The 18,370-nt window shown below is 39.2% G+C and overlaps 3 protein-coding genes across 3 annotated transcripts; 2 read left to right on the top strand and 1 right to left on the bottom strand.

Moving 5' to 3' along the window:
- Positions 1 to 372: 372 nt before the first annotated feature.
- LOC149602722 (uncharacterized) lies at positions 373 to 3,975 on the bottom strand. Its single transcript, XM_089860401.1, has 2 exons — positions 3,176 to 3,975; positions 373 to 3,105 (listed from the first exon to the last, which is right to left on the bottom strand). Exons 1-2 carry the CDS (start codon positions 3,654 to 3,656, stop codon positions 1,919 to 1,921), a joined length of 1,668 nt encoding a protein of 555 aa, XP_089716527.1. The 5' UTR covers positions 3,657 to 3,975; the 3' UTR covers positions 373 to 1,918.
- A 2,187-nt stretch (positions 3,976 to 6,162) lies between these two features.
- LOC149602721 (ATP-binding cassette sub-family C member 1-like) lies at positions 6,163 to 10,171 on the top strand. Its single transcript, XM_089860229.1, has 6 exons — positions 6,163 to 6,555; positions 7,517 to 7,684; positions 8,601 to 8,776; positions 9,023 to 9,128; positions 9,237 to 9,761; positions 10,151 to 10,171. The coding sequence occupies exons 1-6, from the start codon at positions 6,172 to 6,174 to the stop codon at positions 10,169 to 10,171; spliced, it is 1,380 nt and encodes a 459-aa protein (XP_089716355.1). The 5' UTR covers positions 6,163 to 6,171.
- Positions 10,019 to 10,912, top strand: LOC149602720 (ATP-binding cassette sub-family C member 2-like). Its single transcript, XM_089860485.1, has 2 exons — positions 10,019 to 10,498; positions 10,632 to 10,912. The coding sequence occupies exons 1-2, from the start codon at positions 10,308 to 10,310 to the stop codon at positions 10,843 to 10,845; spliced, it is 405 nt and encodes a 134-aa protein (XP_089716611.1). The 5' UTR covers positions 10,019 to 10,307; the 3' UTR covers positions 10,846 to 10,912.
- The last annotated feature ends 7,458 nt before the right edge of the window (positions 10,913 to 18,370 follow it).

The raw sequence follows: 18,370 nt of genomic DNA, 5'->3' as shown, positions 1-18,370 counted from the left end.
AAAAACAAGGTTGGGCTGGCAGACCAAAACATTTTTGCGCACTTAATCAATTTATAGGACATTGGTCCACTGAGGCAGTGACCCCCATAGGTGTCTCAAAGTTATATTTCCGTCCCTGCTTAAAAGATGACTGACATAATAACTCACAGCAAGAAATGAGTGAAAAGGACCGGAAATAATCAAAACACTTCCAAGGTATCCAGGGACACTATTCTCTAAACATTTACATGATTAGGACCCCAAATCCAAATCTAAACAATAGGGTTGGTTCCACATGGAGAGGGTGCTTATAACCGTATTCTCTTATTTATCTAACCCAAATCCAAATCGACATTTGAATCTCCAGCCAAACATTTACCCAACCCAAATGTACGTCACTTCCCCTTCCATTGCGTAATTTTATTTCGGCAAAAATTACACTAAGGCAATAAATTAATTATCTACAATAAATTAATTTATTAATTCAAAATTAGAATTTCACTCATTTCAAAACTAAGCTTTTCCTACGAGTTTTGAACCGTTTAATTGAAATTATTTAAACTTTTAGTGATTATCAATTGACCAATATCGTAAAACCGATGCCAATACCATTTGTTTTTAAATCAGTGAAACTAAAATATCAATATCAAGCAATTATCTACTGGGAAAGATATCAAGCTACTCTTAACTTTAAATTTCTCTTGTTAATCGTCTTTTAATTAATATTTTATAAATACTACCTGAATATTTTTTAAATATTAAAGATCATATTGTTATTTCAGATTAATGAGTTAAAAAATTGGTATCGCTATTTCATTTAAGCTTTGATATTGCCATCGGTTATGGGTTAATTTACGATATCGGCTAACGATGCTAGTCTGTTTATAACATTAACTCGGAACTTCAACTTTCACTAGACAGTATATAACTTCAAAATCTAGAGTTAGCAACTTTAAAACAATCTCAGCAGGATATCCGAGGTTAAAGTTATCATTATATGTGATAATGTAAGATAATGTGACGAAGCGGTTCAGTTAACGTGGGGCAAAGGCCTTAACAATTTTGCTTGACTATCGTCGTCCATGGTCAAGTTAAAATTCCTCTTAAAGTAGTAAATAAACAACACTTGACGCAATCTTCTAAGGATGTAATATGAACAAAAATGGTCTCAATTAGATCAAAAATTAAACTTAGATTGAAAAATTAATATCTAAATCAAAGTAGAATATTCAGTTAAGCTTCGATATTTACGATATAGACTCACGATGCAAGTCTTACATTTTAATAACATCCAAAATTCAATAGGCACTAAGACTTTGCTTACTAAACCACACTAATGTTTTGTGTGTGCCTTTGGCACTCGTCACTATTCAGTCGGCAATGAAAGTACGAGGTTCACCGGACACAATATAAGATTCCCGTGACAGCGGCCGCTGTTTAGAGTGGAGATCTCTGATTCCCAGTAACCTCTCAAGCTGAAAATACGAGGGTCCCGTCGTACATAACATCGAGTGGCCGTGATAGCGAGGCGCCTAAGCGAACGTCAGCAAAACCGCACGTCGCGAGCACCAAGCGTCTTTCGAGGGATCAGGCACTAGAGTATTCCCACGGTATTACCTCTTAGGAGGTTTTAATGTCGTAAATTCGGGCGATATGCTTACAATATGTTCTAATCCCGAGTGTATTTTCGTGTTATACCGCGTAATACGCTTCCCATTGTACACCCTCAGAAAGACTTTGTCACAGAGTGGCCTGCGCCTCGTCAAATTTTCCATATAGAGTAATTTTTTGCAAACGCCATCTCTGATCTCGTGCGCAAAAATAAAAAACAGGATGCCTCAAAATATTATAGAGCACTTTACGAGCACTCGAATAAACAAACTACTCAAATATAGGGTCGAACTTATTCTGTTCTAGATCGTTTTACAATTTACACACTTTAACGTTCCTCTAATAAAGAATGTGATAAATTTTCAAATGACTCATCATTGCTTGTTTCCGTGCATTTTCTATTTAACAATGGTTCCTTTTTAAAATTTACCAAGTAGGCACAAATTTTCCAGATCTGATTTAAATTTCCATGCATGCGGTTAGGGAAAGTATATTTTAAGATACGGTTAGTCTTTAATTCCCGTATAACTCTTTCGACATGTATTCTCAAGTTTGCGATGTCTCTAGTTTTTTTAACTTCATCTTCGGTTAGCTGCGTTCGGTTCAGTAAAAATGGTGGTATGTTCAGAGTCACTCCAATTTGTTTCAACTCTTCAGATATTAGAAACCCTCTATCTGCCATAACTGAATCACCGGGTTCCAATTTCTTATAAAGACCACTGCTGTTTGTAATTTCTTTATAAGACACGCGTACTGGAGAAAGGTCAGATACAAAACTAACAAAACCATTTGGGGTTATGCCGATCAAGCCTTTCGCAGTATTATGGCTTTTGTAGTTAGAAGAGGTATCGCTTTGAGTATCATAATCACTAGGTGTTTCAATAAATAGTTCCGTACAGTCTATGGTGATTCGTGTAGTAGGATAGAGTTCACGGAACGATTCAGGCATGTACTTGTCAACACTTTTTCTCGATGGCCAAATTCTCATTCGAGTAAGTCTCTTATACAAAAGGTCAATCCACGTTATCCATATATTGCTAACAGATGAAACACTAATTTGAAACCTGTATGCTAAATCTTCCTCTAAAACGCCAACCTTGAGTCGGCATAATACTAGAAATAATTGATTTTTAAAATCCAAAACCATAGGTCTACCTGGTGAAGACGCATTTCTAGGGGCGTGTTTCCTATCTTTTGGGTTATTTTTATACATATTTATAGTCGATAGATCATTTTCGACATATTTATAGAGGTCTAAGAACTCGTTTTTAGATCTAAATCCGGTGTAAAAGTTCAATTTCTTCTCATTTTCACTAATGTTTTCAAAATTAAACGCATTTTTGGATCTTTCTTCCATGGCTTGTTCCAAGACTTGTAACCTTTCCTTCAAAGTAGCATTTTCTTCAAGTAGCGTAGCCACTTTCAAATTTAGAACAGACACCTTAGCATTTAGTTCCTTTTCCGTTTTCTTCAATATTAAAATATCATCCCCTTTTGTTTTACAGTAGTTGTGGTCTAAATATTTAAAATAAGCGATTATGGCCATTATCTTGTGAACTATTAAGAATGTTTTAAACGTTCATACCTGTCGAATCCAATTTAGTTGTTGTAAATTGAGGTTCATCAACAGTGACTGATATAGTCTTCGAACAATCCACCGTTTCATAAGCCGCAACGTCTGGGAGTAGGCTCTCGTCATTCATTTGAAAAGGTTCCGTTATTTTTCTCGAAAATTGATACTTCCCCATGTAAATAGGGTATAGGTCTTCCTTTCGCTTTCTCCTATCTTTTCGAAAATGCATACCACAAACAACTGAACCTTTCGCAGGATACCAATGATATCGATAATCATTGGCATTACAGTCATGATAAGGCCGAGGCTTAATGTTACCAATCTTGCTTTTAACAAACGTGATTCTTCTTATCCATTCGTCTCGTACACACTCGTCTTTCGGGAATATGTGAAATGAATCCCCTTGTTTATCCCTCGTATTGTTCTTACAATTTGGAATGCAACATATGGTCCCGCCTTTCTTTCTTACAGAAAATGGTGCACACTTCGGCATTTTTAAATACGAGAGTCGAGTAACGAAAGTCGAAAACGTGTCGGAGAGAATCAAACTTACGAAAACACAAGGCAACTAAGCCTTAGCAAAGAAAATATAGAACTATCGGGCCTTAGTCGCACCGAAGGAACCAACCAAACTTGGGAAACAGAGCTGCCAGACTAACAGTTTTAAAAAACACAAAATAGTAAAAGTGTGCTAGTCCACTTACAAAGCAAATTATATAGTCTTTCTCGACTTGTACAGTTTTACTACCCCCTTTGATGGAAAAGAGTAATTATTGGATGGTTAATTTTTTCGCTCGCTATTTGTACTACCAGGAATGAATGGAGGGGAGTTGGAATGGCTAAGGTAAAATCATAATAGGCGTGAAATGATCTTGGAAACATCTGCCGTGGTTTATTTTATGTTAGCGACGTCATAGACTGACGAAGTACGATTATTTCCCGCTTAAATATTTTCATTGGCTGCCAAAAAAGTGAAAATTCTTCCGCTAACTCTACCCTCTATCCGCTCGGTCCCTAGTTTGAAACAACTAGACATTTACCGTCTTCAGCAGATGGCTAAGCAGACGATGGGGGAAGAGCTACACTTTAAAAAAAAAATTAAATAAGGCCTCGCCATATGTTTCCACCATCAAGGGAACACCGGTAGCCCCTTTAGCCTTTCCAACCCCCCTCCATACATTCCGGTTTTAATATATATTCTTTTGATATTATCAAATGTGGATGAGAGGGAAAGTATGACAATGGCCATAGAGCCTGTGTTAAAAAACGCGGACATCAATGTTTCACCAATAACTATTTAGTTTTCTAGTGACTGATGGACTTGCAAACTCGCGACTGAAAGTAGTTCAGACATTTATGCTCCTTGGTTTAACCATAGCCCTCTCGGTCACGCGAATCACGACGCAAGCTGCTCGCGCTATAGCTAAATTACCGAGATTTGTTTTAAACGTATCTAGTTTTATGTTCTCTTCTATTGCTTCGATAACCTTACTTAAATACATATTATACCTTCAAATACATATTATACCTTTAAATACATATTATACCTTCAAATACATATTATACCTTCAAATACATATTATACCTTCAAATACATATTATACCTTCAAATACATATTATACCTTCAAATACATATTATACCTTCAAAAACCTTTTAAAACATTATCAGCTACTCTGTCTTGACTACACACACAAATCGAGGAAGTTCTAGCATATACAATAGCAGACGACGATAACCCCGTAACCGCGAATTAACACAAGACCTATTTTAAGGGAGTGAACAGGCCCAATAAAACGGTCAACTACAGCGAAACTCTGATGACTCGCGACTTTTGGCCATTTTCATACTTTTCCTCTCATCCGCTTTTGATATTATGTATCATTCTATTGCCATCGTCCTACTGTATAAATGAAACTTCTGAAATTATAGTTGGCGTCATTAAATAACGGCAACTAATTTCATGTCTTAGTACAAACATTTTTCCAACAATGAGGTATCATTTTAAAAAAACAGAATCGTACAGAATTTTCTCGTGGACCATCCCTTTCGTAAAAACATCTCAAAGTGAAGCATGATCCACTAAAATATTCTTTACAGACACACGTTTCGGTAAAAAGAATTGCGAACATGTTGAGTCGTGGGGAAACCAAGCATTACGTGGAGCAATTGGCTAGCGACACCCAGTTTGGTATGTCAATTTATCAGTTATTTGAAAAACTGGGATTTGTTACTTATTATCTCCAACAGCGATTGATACACACGCTGGTGAAGTTAACCTCAAAATTAAAAGGTTAAAAGGTAAGAGAAGAAGTCCATTAAATTTGCCTAGGAAGTAAGCAAATGGGGGGTCTGAGGCTCCCCTCTCTGTAGAGCAGTACTGAAGAAACGCGACACATTCGCCACCTCGCGATAACGTTTCTCAGACCTTCGGTTTAGGTGCGACTCGTACGCCAAATTTTCCTTATTGGGAGAGATCCTGCAGAAGGGGTCACGCCCCTCTCGCTCGAAGAAAGGTTTCTAAGAGATGAGCTCTAGATGCCAAACAGGCCTTGGTAAGGGGAAAAAATAACCCCCATCCATGAAGTTAAAAGGAATTCTATCTCAGCAGAGACTTACGCTTTACCAGCTGTATTGTAATTGTCCACTTCCTAGGCTAAATTAATGGACTTGGTTGATTGGTTATAGCGCGAAATTGAGCACGGAGAATGAGACTATTGAACGAACTTCTTTAGAACTTAATCCACCAATCCGGGCATTGCTATAAACAGAAAACATCCTCCCATAATAATTAGGTTTATTCCCATATTAGCTTTATACTGCGGGTCAAAAGGAACTGGGGGCTTAGCACAATAATCAATTTTAGAAGGAAACCCTCCTTTAAAAGTCTTATTTGTAAAATATGCAATTCAGCATGAGGAAAGCCTGAAGTTGCTTTTAGATTGTTTCCAGATATTTCTGAACTCGCAATTGGTCATTTTTGACCAAAGTTAACATCAATTTATTTCTATGAAAATTTCAGCAATTGAGATTACGAATGGAACGTTTTTTTGGAATCTGAAAGACGAAACAGCGGCGTCTCTTCAGGACATCAATTTGAAAGTGTCCCGCGGTTCGTTGGTGGCCGTGGTGGGTCCGGTGGGTTGTGGCAAATCTTCCCTCTTGTCTGCTCTGGTGTCCGAGATGCAGAAGGTGGAGGGGGAGGTGAGAGTGGCCGGAAGAGTGGGATACGTCACTCAACAACCCTGGATTCAGAACGCCTCACTCAGACAGAATATTCTCTTCGTCAACGAAATGAACCGGGAAAGATACAACACCGTCATACACGCTTGCGCCCTACAACCAGACCTTGACCAGCTTCCTGCTGACGACGAAACAGAGATTGGTGAAAGAGTACGTATTATCAAAGCAGATTGTCTTCTTCTTTAAGTATCCATCAATAGGTCTTTGATGGAACCGTACGTCACCTGACCTCTTTCATTATGTCAGCGCCTACGGGAAATCGGGCGCAAAAAATACAGGAATTTTTTTGTTTTGCAAGTGGTTCCGCCAAGCCACGAACAGCATATACACGAGTGAAGTGTATATGGAGTGGCCTGACTCTCGTGGGTGGAATGTTTACTCCTTGTGGTTTTGTAGTAACTCGCACTCTAAACTGCCCTCTCGTGAGAACTTTATTATGAAAAGAAAAGACATCCATTGTCTGTAGTTGCGCAAACTGTACGAGAGTTTTTGAAATTTGTCCATTTTGTGTTGGCGAGAGAAGTCAATTTAATCCCTTTCGACCTCCATTTTAACATTGAGGAAGTTTAGGCTCACGGAGTAGAGCTCGGCATTATCTATCCATTATCCAAGTTATTTTATCTTTATCCATACTCGAAAATTATCCACAGAACTTACATGTTAAATCGTATTATAATCCACAACTTTGTTTATAAATAATCGGTTATCCACCAATTTGTGGATAATGGATAGATAATGCCGAGCTCTATCACGGAGTAGACTACTGGTTTACCCCAAAACACGTCTCCTTTCGTTTTTTTTCGTGTCTTCTCAAAATAACGCTATACTAGTGTTTCCAACCAGTGCGCCTTACATGATTAGACTAGCAAGCCCTTGGATACGCTAATAATCATGAGAGGTGTCGCGCTTCCTCGCGCTTAACATAGGACAGTGGAGGTTAGCGAACACATGTCCGAAGAGCGCCTTAGGGGTGTTTCACGGGTAGCTGTGGAAATGGGCTGAAAAACAATGCGATGTACTCGAAAAACTTGGCGTTGCGACGTTTCATTCATAGTTCCACATATGGCTGCTTTCGTTAGTAATGTGTCCGTTTACTAATTCTACATGATAGGGTATCAACTTGAGTGGTGGTCAGAAGCAAAGGGTCAACGTGGCCAGAGCAATTTATCGCAATGACGATGTTTATCTCTTTGATGACCCTTTGGGGGAGGTTGACTCGCACGTGGCCAAACATCTCTTCAACGAAGTCATCGGACCAAAAGGATTTCTTCGAAAGAAAGTAAATAACGCTACTCTTAAATGTTACTCGAAATTTCTAAGCGTCCATAATTTCGTTACGGTTAAATCCCGATAATAGTTGAATATGGTGTCCTGAAAATTAACAGTGTCTTTGCTCTGAAATAAATTTCAGTGAACATCTTGTGTGTACATATTTATCTAAGCCGCATAGATTTTGATTTAAAGTCTCATAACTTCAATAATATTGGCTCGAAAAGTGATCAAAATTAGGGGTGTGCGAATACCACTTTTTGGGTATCGAACCGGTTATCGAATACCAAAAAGTTTTCCTTATCAAATACCGAATCGAATAGTTTATTCCAAATCGAATACCCAATAGTTGGGCCTTGGTAATTTTTTTCCTTCCCGATTAATCGCGAATAGTTAAGCCTAGTAACCGCGAATATTTAACCCTAATATTCGCGAATACTAGGCCAACTATTCGCGGTTAATCGGGTAGTAACCTTAATATTCGCCAATAAAATTACAAAGCAAGGAGAAGAACATTTAGAAGCTCCTAAATTTCAAAATACCTATCCACATTGGTGGTCAAGTATTTTTAAAAATTTCCTATGCACTTGCTGGGAGTTTTTGATGGGGACAAATAAAATTGGGATGATATTTTTTTAAATAAGGTGGGTCTCTCTAGTGCCAAGGACCTAAATTTATGGTAGTCGAACTTTAACCGAATAGTCAGTTCGGTATTCGATATTCGAATAGAATAGTGAAAATAGGCTTATCAAATACCGAATAGAATTATTCGGTTCGGTATTCGATCGAATTATTCGATTGAAACGGTTAACCGCACACCTCTAATCAAAATGTATTGATCTCAAAGAACCCTTTCACTTTCGAAAGCAGCTTCTGTTTGGTAGTTCCTTGCTCGTTTTGACAAATAGCAATTTAATCTGTTACAGACAAGAATTTTGGTGACGCACAACTTGAGCTTCATTCGAGAAGTGGACGAGATCTTCTTCATGAACAACGGACGAATCATCGAGAAGGGAACCTATGACGAAATCATGAGTCGTCAGGGAATGGCCAAGGATTATTTCGGGCAACACATGAGTGAGAAGAATAAAGAAGATCCTTCGTGAATAAATTTTTAAGCTATATCAGCATTTTCTACCGTCAGTACGTAGTAGAAAAACGAAAAATTTAAGTCGTAGAAATGAACCATGTACTGAACAAAATAACCCAGCAAATTTCTTTCTGGATAAACGCCATGTGGCATGTACTGATTGTAGAACTAGCCCATATTTTAAATTTATTGAATTGTTTCTTTTCAAGTTGAGCAGACTTTACTAATTTATGAAATTTGGTAACAAACTTTTTGAAGTTCGGTAAATATCAAAGTTGAAAGACTTCAATTTCCATCCCAAGGAAAAGTCTCGGATGAAGATGGGGCAAAACTCGTGACTAAAGAGACGCTCAAAGAAGGAAACGTATGTGATTATTAATATACTAGGGGAGTTTGGACTTTTCTTGGCTTCTCGAGAAGTAAAACTCTCTACACACATTTCCCTTGTAATAATATTGTTGCGCATTTGCAGATTTCCGTATCACAATACAAACAATATATTAAAGCCTACGGTATAACATGGTGTGCGATCTTCGCAGTAATAGCCACCAGTGGCACAGTCCTTAATTTCGCATCAATGTACTGGCTGTCACTGTGGTGCGCAGACTCCATGGAAGATTTTAAGGCGAACCCAGACTTAAAAGCAATCCGTATAACGGTCTTATTCATTTTTGGTCTAAGCCAAGCCATTTTAACATTTCTGAACACAAGCATGAACGTCTTTCGCTGTCTACGAGCGGCAAACTGTCTACATGGGAAAATGCTCAATGGCGTATCTCGTTCTCCCATGTCCTTCTTCGACACGACTCCAGTTGGAAGGATACTCAATCGTTTCTCCCAAGATATCGACGCCCTCGATCAGCAATTACCTCCAGTGATATTGCAAACCAATAGAGGATTGATATATTTAGTTGTTTTCCCCCTAGGAATTGCAATATTTTTACCATTATTCATAATTCCCTACATTGTTGTTGTCGTTGGATACATTTTACTTCAGGTAGGAACTCTATTTCAGTCTCCTGTCACAAGTAATTATTCAGTATCACTCTCAATTGTTAATTTCCGTGGTTAAACACGGAATTCGTATCGAGTGAAGGGCAGCTGCTTCGAATCTCTAATAACCTGGGAGTTGGTTGCATTTCAGAGCTTCGAGCGCTCCAACTGAGACTATCAAAAAATAGAGCATTGAACTTAGTCAAGTTCGACATTTCCTTAAGTTAAGAGACGTTTTATAAGATTTTTGAAGGAGGTTTTCTAAAGCTTAGAAAAGCGCCGAAGGCGAAGGGAAATTATCCTTCTCGCCACGACTGGACTAACCGAGACTTCTCAAAGCAGCACTTCCCTCGCGCAATTAAAATAACTGTAAATCTTTGAATTATTGAACAGCTTAAAGAGTTTAGGCACTGATATAATTTATTGCAAAATGTTGTAGAAGGCACGCGCAATTTACAGGCGGTGTGCCCGTGCCTATTGCTGGAGGGAATTACTTTATAATATCGCATTTAAACTTCGCATTGGGCAATGTCTTTTGCAGCGTTTCCTCATGTCGAGCAATCGGCAATTCAAGCGGATAACAAGCTTGAGAAATTCCTTCTTGTTTTCGCACGTGGGAGGATCAGTGGCTGGCAGCACTGTCATCAGGGCGTGTGACGCCGGAAAGACTTTCGAAGTACGATTCCTGAAACTGATCGACGAATGCACAGGCGCTAATTACATGATGAACATGGCGCAAAGGTAATTTTCTTATTGCGTCTTTTTCGTTTCGGAGCGAGATCTGTTTCGGCATATACACAACACTTATAACTGTGCGGGTATAACAAGCCGCTTACTCATTTCTTCAATTTACTAAAATGGAATTTCTTTCCAGATGGCTGACAGTACGCTACAATATCTTGGGCAATTGCTTGATGTTTTGCACCGCAATTTTCATAATTTTGAGCAAAGGGACTCTGCCAGCTGATTTTGTGGGATTGATCTTGGCTAATGCCGATCGGGTAAGAGCTACCAATGAAGACGAAGTAAGTACATCAAAATATTTTCCACAAGCTAAAATCTCTGCTGGTGTTTCGTTTAACTCTTGATATTAGCTTGAGTGACATGTCGCTAAAGGGGGTCGATATTAAAACGGCCAAAAATTATTGCATTAACAAAAAGTCACGAAATAATTGAATTGTATACAAGGGTTTGTATGGGAAATTAATATACAAATCTCCCATTCAAACTCCGAGGCGAAGCAAAATATCACGGTGATCAAGCACTGAAACAAGTTTAGCGATGATGTAATTTTAGACCTACTGCCGTATTCTTGAATTTTTTTTTAATTATAGAACATCGCTTGGGCGCCTTTGTGGTACGTTTTTATAAACATGTTTAATTTTTGGTAATACACTAAACGTGTAAAGGGCCGTAGGAAATTGGGGAACTTGTATGACCTGGCACCATGAACTGGCTCCCTGTACCCCTCTTAATAGAGACCTTTGTTTTAATTTATATACTTTTGGTGATCTATCATTATCCTATACAAGTCGTCATCAGGTCTTGATATTATATGTTTTAATATAGAAATAGATGTTGTGGAAACCACTCAAATCTATCACTTGACCCAATAATATCTACCGCCAAACTCTAAATTCAGTCGTAGTGTGAACGGTCTACCGCCGGATTCCGGCGTAAGTTAAAATTTCTTCCGTCGGCTGCGTGATTTCCGCCGGGTTTTTTCGGTCGAGTGGGAATCTAGCTTTAGAGTGTTCCATAAACCGAGTACTCTATTGAAAATGGGTGGGACTAGTATGGTCACGTGACATATATCAAGCGGGTTTTTGTTTTGGAATTTCAACATGATTGCGCAGTTCGTAGTGTTTTGTTTTTCTCTAGCGAAATACTCAGGGAGAAAGGAAAAATTCCATTCTATGAGTGAACTACAATATTTTTCGATTGCTACGTGTATTTAGAAAACGAGTACTCGTTTTTAAAAAAGCTAGAACTGCTAGGTGTAAACGACTGATCGTTTTGAAACGATTATTCGTCTGGTAAAACCGAGTAATCGAAGTTTCGAGTACTCGTTTTGAAAAAAAAAACTAGCAACCGAACTAAAATTTTTGAAGAACGAGTACTCGGTTCGGATTTCGAATAGAATATTTACTATTCGCACAGCCCTTACAATAATCATTCAATACTTGGGTTTTTAGTATATTACAAATAGTCAAGTTGGTCGAGAATGCTTCTTGACAGTCTCTTGTTGAACTTGTAGTGTATAGCATAAGCTTCGTAAGTTTTATTCCCAATGTAATATTTATTATCATATTTCTTGAGTTTATGTCGCAGTAAATACAGAAAGTGTGGCGTAAGGTCCCTCTCGTAAAGAAACGCACCTGCGCCACTGACAAACAAGTCTATGGGGATAAGGTGTAATCGAATAATTCTGTTTAAGTATCCGATCGGACACGCTTCTGAAGACGAGAATACTCTGCATTTTCATTTTTCTGTAATAATAACGTTCACAAACATTACCAACGTATTTCGTTCTCTGGAGGGAAGCTAGTTCTATGTATACGCTAAGTTTGAGCGTCTCAGTTTTTGGTGTTCTTTACTTTCATTAAAATAATTCGATATGAAAACTTAAACGGTTAATTGACAACCCTAGTTAATTATCTAGTTGTTTACTATCGGTCTTTGATATTTTCCCAAATTATCCCAAATTCTGAGCGTGGCATTTTACCCCCTTTACTACATTAATTGCAAATTGGCAACTATTTCTTTCATAGTATTACCCCATTTGTTATTATCCGATTAATTTCTGAGTGTGTCAACATAATTGGTGTTAATCGACGTTGTAGTAGGACATCGTTGATACTGTCGATGTGTTGATCCTTGGAAATTAATAGTTCGCCGCTCAATAGTCCAGAATAACATTTGACAAAAAACATTGCGCCAAGTAACCAGCCCAGAAATAGAATTCTCATCGTAGTTCCATCAAGAGAACCATCCGAATCTGAATTCAAATGAGAAATCATATTTACGCTGGGTTAACACAAAGTGGTATAACATTTTCCAATCTGGAAATTTTTGCGCGCAGACGAAAACATTTATGTTATTTTCCAACGAAAACAAATGCGATTGAACTTAACAGTTTTCGAGGAGACCAGAGACGTATTTCCAAACACTTTCATAGATGAGGCGGAGTAGATTATTCATCCTAGTTTATTTGATATATTTGAGAAAGGAAGTTGCTATCGCCATTATTATCAAACAGAAAATCATCGTCAACCAGATTGTTCCGTTGAAGCCTTTAATCGACAGACGACTTTCAGCTTGGTTTCCTTTATGCGTAACACACGTTAAGATGCTGTGGGTACGTAAGTCGGAGAGACAGAAAAACATGTTAGCGTTACGAATCAACTAAACTTTATTATCTTTTGTTATGCTATATATATACAAGGTAAAAAAGTAAAATGCTAGGAGTTAATTTTTTACATAAAAAACATTTGAACTTCTAATTTAAAATTACACAGTTTTTTATCTCGCCACATTATTCCCCTTCCAGTGCTAACGACGTGGTTTGAAAGGTTTTCCCGAACGGGTACGATGGTCATCTGAGGATTCGTTGTCCGCAAATGTAACTTTCTTTAAGACCTTCACTCTAAGAAATGGAAGTGTAAAAAACGTGTTAAAACGGAGTAAACACCGTAAAAACACCCAAAAGAGAGTTTTTTTACCGTGAGTTTTTAGGGGCCAATTTAAAGTGTAAATTCGGTGTAAAATAACACTATTAAAACACCGTTCGAAATTAAACATGAAAAATTATAATACTGCGGGTTTCTTAAAAAAGGTCTTTCATTTTCATTTATGTTTTAATATTAAAGTCAATCCGAACAATAAAAAATAATTGAAAAAGTTAATTTCTAAACATTTTTTTAAAGATGATATTCATGAAAGAATATATTTTTATCCTTTGAACAGAAATTAAAAAGGAAATTGGTAATCAGGCGGTATTGTACATTCATAAAACGCAGCTAAACGTGTTAGGCGACACTCTGAAACGTGTTAGATGACACTCTTAAAAGCGTTAGGCGACACTCTTGCAGTGGCGTCGCTAGGCCTTTTATGGGGGCTATAGCGCCCCCAAATTTCAAAGTTAGGACCCTCAAAATAATCCGTAAACTATACCAAAAAATTGCTAGTAGTCTCGTAAAATTCTGTAGCAATATAGTGTATAAAAACTATAATAAAAAGTTCGTTAAGTTTCATCTTTGTAGAGATGAATTTCAGTATCAAATAGTTGTGGCGACTAAAAGCAAACGAAAACTAAACTTACAAATAACGAGTGAAATTCTTTCATCCACAATGGTCTCATAGTCAATAACTCGGTTCCGTACTCTTTATCAATAAAAGTTTTCTTTAATATACGAACAATAATATTAAGCCCCTTCCCCCCCACCCCAAATTTTAAACCCTAGCAACGCTATTGCACTCTTGAAAGTGTTATGCGATACTCTTAAAAGTATTGTGTGACACTAAAAATCGAGACTAGGTTAGGTCTGGCCTCACAGTAGGGCGACTATAAACGCCAGCTTGAGAGGCCAGTATGTGAGACACATGTTTTTGTGACATGTCTTATGTTTATTTTGAGAAAATTTAGAGTACTAAACGGATTTATTTCTTAAAATATTGTAGAGTAGATTAGGTCTAACAAGTTTCTGGTGCTCGATAAACTCTTCGTGAAAAGAGATTATTAAATTTAACGAGTACGTCTTTATCTACTGCTATGATATTATTTCCTCCAAAACCAATTTAATACCCGATGAATTTGAACTGATTTAAAACTTTCTGCCTTTTCAGAAGTTATTTAGTCAGTGAAAATGACCAACTTATCATGCAGTTTTACGCTGGATTTTAAGTCGATCAAGTGGCCAAGTTTTTACGCAGTTTCCATTGCATGCGAGAACTAGCCTTGCTTAAGGGGTATAGCTCTGCATGTTAGAAGTGTCCTCTTAAGTTCTGTCAAGGTGGAACATGAATATAGAGCTATTTGCCATAAAATCTAACACACTTAAAGGTGTCATCAGACACTCTGAAAGGTGTCACACGACTCTAGGAAAGGTGTCATGTGACTCTAGAAAAGGTGTCAAGCGACACTCTGAAAGGTGTTATGCGACACTCTTAAAAGCGTTATTTAAACTCGCAAAGGTGCTATGCCACACCTTTTAAGGAATTGCACAACACTCATATGAGAGTAAAAAATTAACTTTTAGTTCGATATAAGAGTTAAAAAGATGTTAAACTACACCTCTGTTGCACCATTTTATTCTTATCTTTGACACCAATTGCTCAAATAAGTGTTATTAAACCCTTTCAGGGGTGTAAATCAACACCTGTAACCGTGTCAAATTTGGACCCATATAAACTACTTTTAAAGGTGTTAAAGCACACTCCATTTTCTTAGAGTGTTGGGCATAGTTGGTAGGGTCGTCACCATCGGGAGTGCTGGTAACTGAACTTCTTGCTCAAGAAAAGCCGGTTTCAAGCGGTCGATGGTTACGGTGTCCGTTCTGCCTTTAATGCGTAGCTTGAAATATTTTTCGTAACGGTCGAGCACTTGATTGGGACCGTCGTATTTTGGTTGTAATGGTTTACGAACCATATCGCTGCGAATCCAGACGTGCGAGCAGTCTGAAAGGTCTTTGTTGACGAAGACATGTTGTGTAGCGTGATTTGAAGCAGGTTTAGGACGGACAGATTCCATGATTGTGCGCAAGGAGCTAAGAAAGTCGTCAGGGTTTTGTCGCTGCGGAACTTGGTGGAAAAAATCTCCAGGCAGCCTGAGTGTTTCGCCGTAGAGCATTTCGGCAGCAGAAGATTGTAGATCCTCTTTAACTGCCGTGCGAAGCCCCAATAGAACCGAAGGTAATGTCTTGGTCCACTGGTTATTTCCATGTGCGGCGAGTGCGGCTCTAAGTGGTCGATGCAGGCGTTCGATCATTCCGTTTGACTGGGGATGGAAAGCGGTTACTTGCTGGTTTTTCGCCCCCAGGTGGTCCGCAAGCTCCTTAAAAAGACAGGAAGTAAACTGTCGTCCACGATCAGAATATATGGTATTTGGACATCCGTTACGTGAAACCCAACCATCGTAAAAAGCTCTGCAGACACTCTCGGCGGTGATACTCGTAATCGGGAGTGCCTCGGGCCATCGAGTAAAACGATCTATGCAGGTGAGCAGATAAGAATATCCTTCCGAAGGAGGCAGAGGTCCGACCAGGTCGACATGGACGTCTGAGAATCGCTGCGTAGGTCCTAAGAAACGACCATGTGGACTGATTGTGTGTCGTCCAACTTTGTTCCTCTGACAGGGTATGCATTCTCGAGTCCATTTTGATATATCGGAGTTCATGGATGGCCATACAAAACGCTGTGCTATAAGTTTTCTGGTCGGGTTAACGCCGGGATGAGATAAACCATGAACGTTGTTGAAAACCCGTTTCCGGAAAGGTACTGGGATGAATGGTCTAGCTCTTTCCGTTCCAACGTCACACCAAATACTAGCGCGTGTATCTGGGAGTTCGAGCGCTTTAAGTTTCAATACGGTCTCCGTTTCAAGTAAGCCTCTTAATTCTTCGTCGGATGCCTGGGCCTCTGCGAGCTTTTGGAAGTCCAATGATTCGACGTCCGTGTAGTTAATTTCTATGCGCGAGAGAGCGTCTGCGACAGTATTCTTTATGCCTTCGATATGTCGGATGTCCGTAGTAAATTGACCAATATAATCCAAATGTCTGGCTTGTCTTGGACTGGCTTTGTCAAGCTTCTGATTGAACGCGAAGGTGAGTGGCTTGTGGTCCGTGTACAAAGTGAATTGTCGTCCTTCGAGCATATGTTTGAAGTATTTTATCGCCGAGTAAGCAGCGAGAAGTTCTCGATCGTAGGCGCTATACTTTTGTTGAGTTATGGACAGTTTGCGGGAAAAGAAAGAGAGCGGTTCCGAATAACTTCCATGGTCATGCTCCAGTGCCGCGCCGATAGCAAAATTTAATGCGTCCATGCACTTTAAGCGCGAGTTTTGCGTCATGCTTAGGGTGGGAAAGCGTTGTAGCGTCCCGTAGCGCCCTCTTGCAAGCTTCGAATGCTTCCTCTGCTGCTGGTGTCCAGCTTATTCTTGTTTTGTCATTCTTTTTGGCTCCTTTAAGAGGGGCTTGAAGTTTTGCTGCGTCCTTGATACATCGACGATAGAAATTGCCCATGCACAGAAATCTACGAAGGTCCGCGATAGTTATGGGTTTCGGGTAGTCGACGATGGCTTTAACCTTGCTCGGTAGTGGTGAAATCCCTTTTGAATTTACGAGATATCCAAGGAATTCGAGTTCTTCTACTCCAAGTTGCGACTTTGATGGATGAATAAGGATGCCATATTCTTTGAATCGCTGTAATAGAGATCGAAGATGTTTCTTGTGAGTCTCTCGATCAGGTGAAGCTACGACCACGTCAATCACGTAAACAAATACGAAATCCAAGCTTCTGCAAACTTCATCCATAAATCGTTGGAATGTCTGTGCTGAATTACACAGACCGAACGGCAATTCCCAGAGTCCAAATGGAGTAATAACAGCAGTTTTATGCACGTCAGGTGGGTGTACCGGTATCTGATGGAAAGCTTTTACCAGGTCAAATTTCGAGAAAATTTTACAGCCTGCGAAATTCGCTGTAAAGTTGCTCAATAATGCCAATGGATATCGATCTGGACGAGTCCGTCGGTTCAATGCACGGTAATCACCACAAGGCCGCCAGTTTCCGTTCCCTTTGGGTTGCATGTGGAGCGGGCTGGCGAAGTTGCTTTTAGATGGTCGACAGATGCCTTGTTCCGCCATGGATTGGAATTCTTTCTTGGCTATGGCGAGTCTCTTCGGGTCGAGGTTTCGGACACGTTCCACCACCTCCGGTAGTCTCTATATGATGAAAGACATTGTGCTTTGGCTCTTGTAACGGTCCGGATGGGCGAACGATCTCCGGGAATTCAGCGAGAATTTTATGAAATTCTGTAGTTCCGAAAATAGTGGTTATGTTGGTTGCAGGATGGCGGATAACTTTGCAGTAAGCTGACAGTAACGTTTTACTGTCCACTAATTTCCTCGTTTTTAGGTCACGTAATAGGTGGAAAGTAGATATAAAATCTGCTCCTATGATTGGTTTGCGGATATCTGCGATGACGAATGTCCATTTGAAATTTCTTCTAAGTCCCAGGTCAAGATGAAGAATTTTGGTTCCGTAGGTATTTATTTGTGTCCCGTTTGCAGCAAATATCTTGAAATGGCATTTCGAATTGTGTCGCTCTTGTTTGGTGGGTGGAATGACTGATATGTCAGCGCCGGTGTCGATTAAGTAATTACGTTTCGAGGTTTTGTCGTATATGAAAAGGCGATGTGAATTCCGGCCATTGAAATCGGTCGTCGCCATATCCGATTTGCCTGCTAGTTTTCCGGGTCCATTCGCTTGTGTGGGGATTGGTTCCGAAGCCATGCGCAAGGATCTTGACATTTGTTTGCTTTTTCCCCAAATCGGAAGTGGTAAAAGCAGAGCTTCCCTCTTGGATTGAAAATACGGCCTCTAGATCGTGAACGG

The sequence above is a fragment of the Phalangium opilio genome, unplaced genomic scaffold, assembly GCF_054372755.1.
Source record: "Phalangium opilio isolate 3A_F unplaced genomic scaffold, DU_Popi_V2 ptg000352l_1, whole genome shotgun sequence".
NCBI classification, from domain to species: Eukaryota; Metazoa; Arthropoda; class Arachnida; order Opiliones; family Phalangiidae; genus Phalangium; species Phalangium opilio.
Note: the sequence above shows the minus strand (reverse complement) of the source record. Positions and strands in the feature narration are given on the sequence as shown.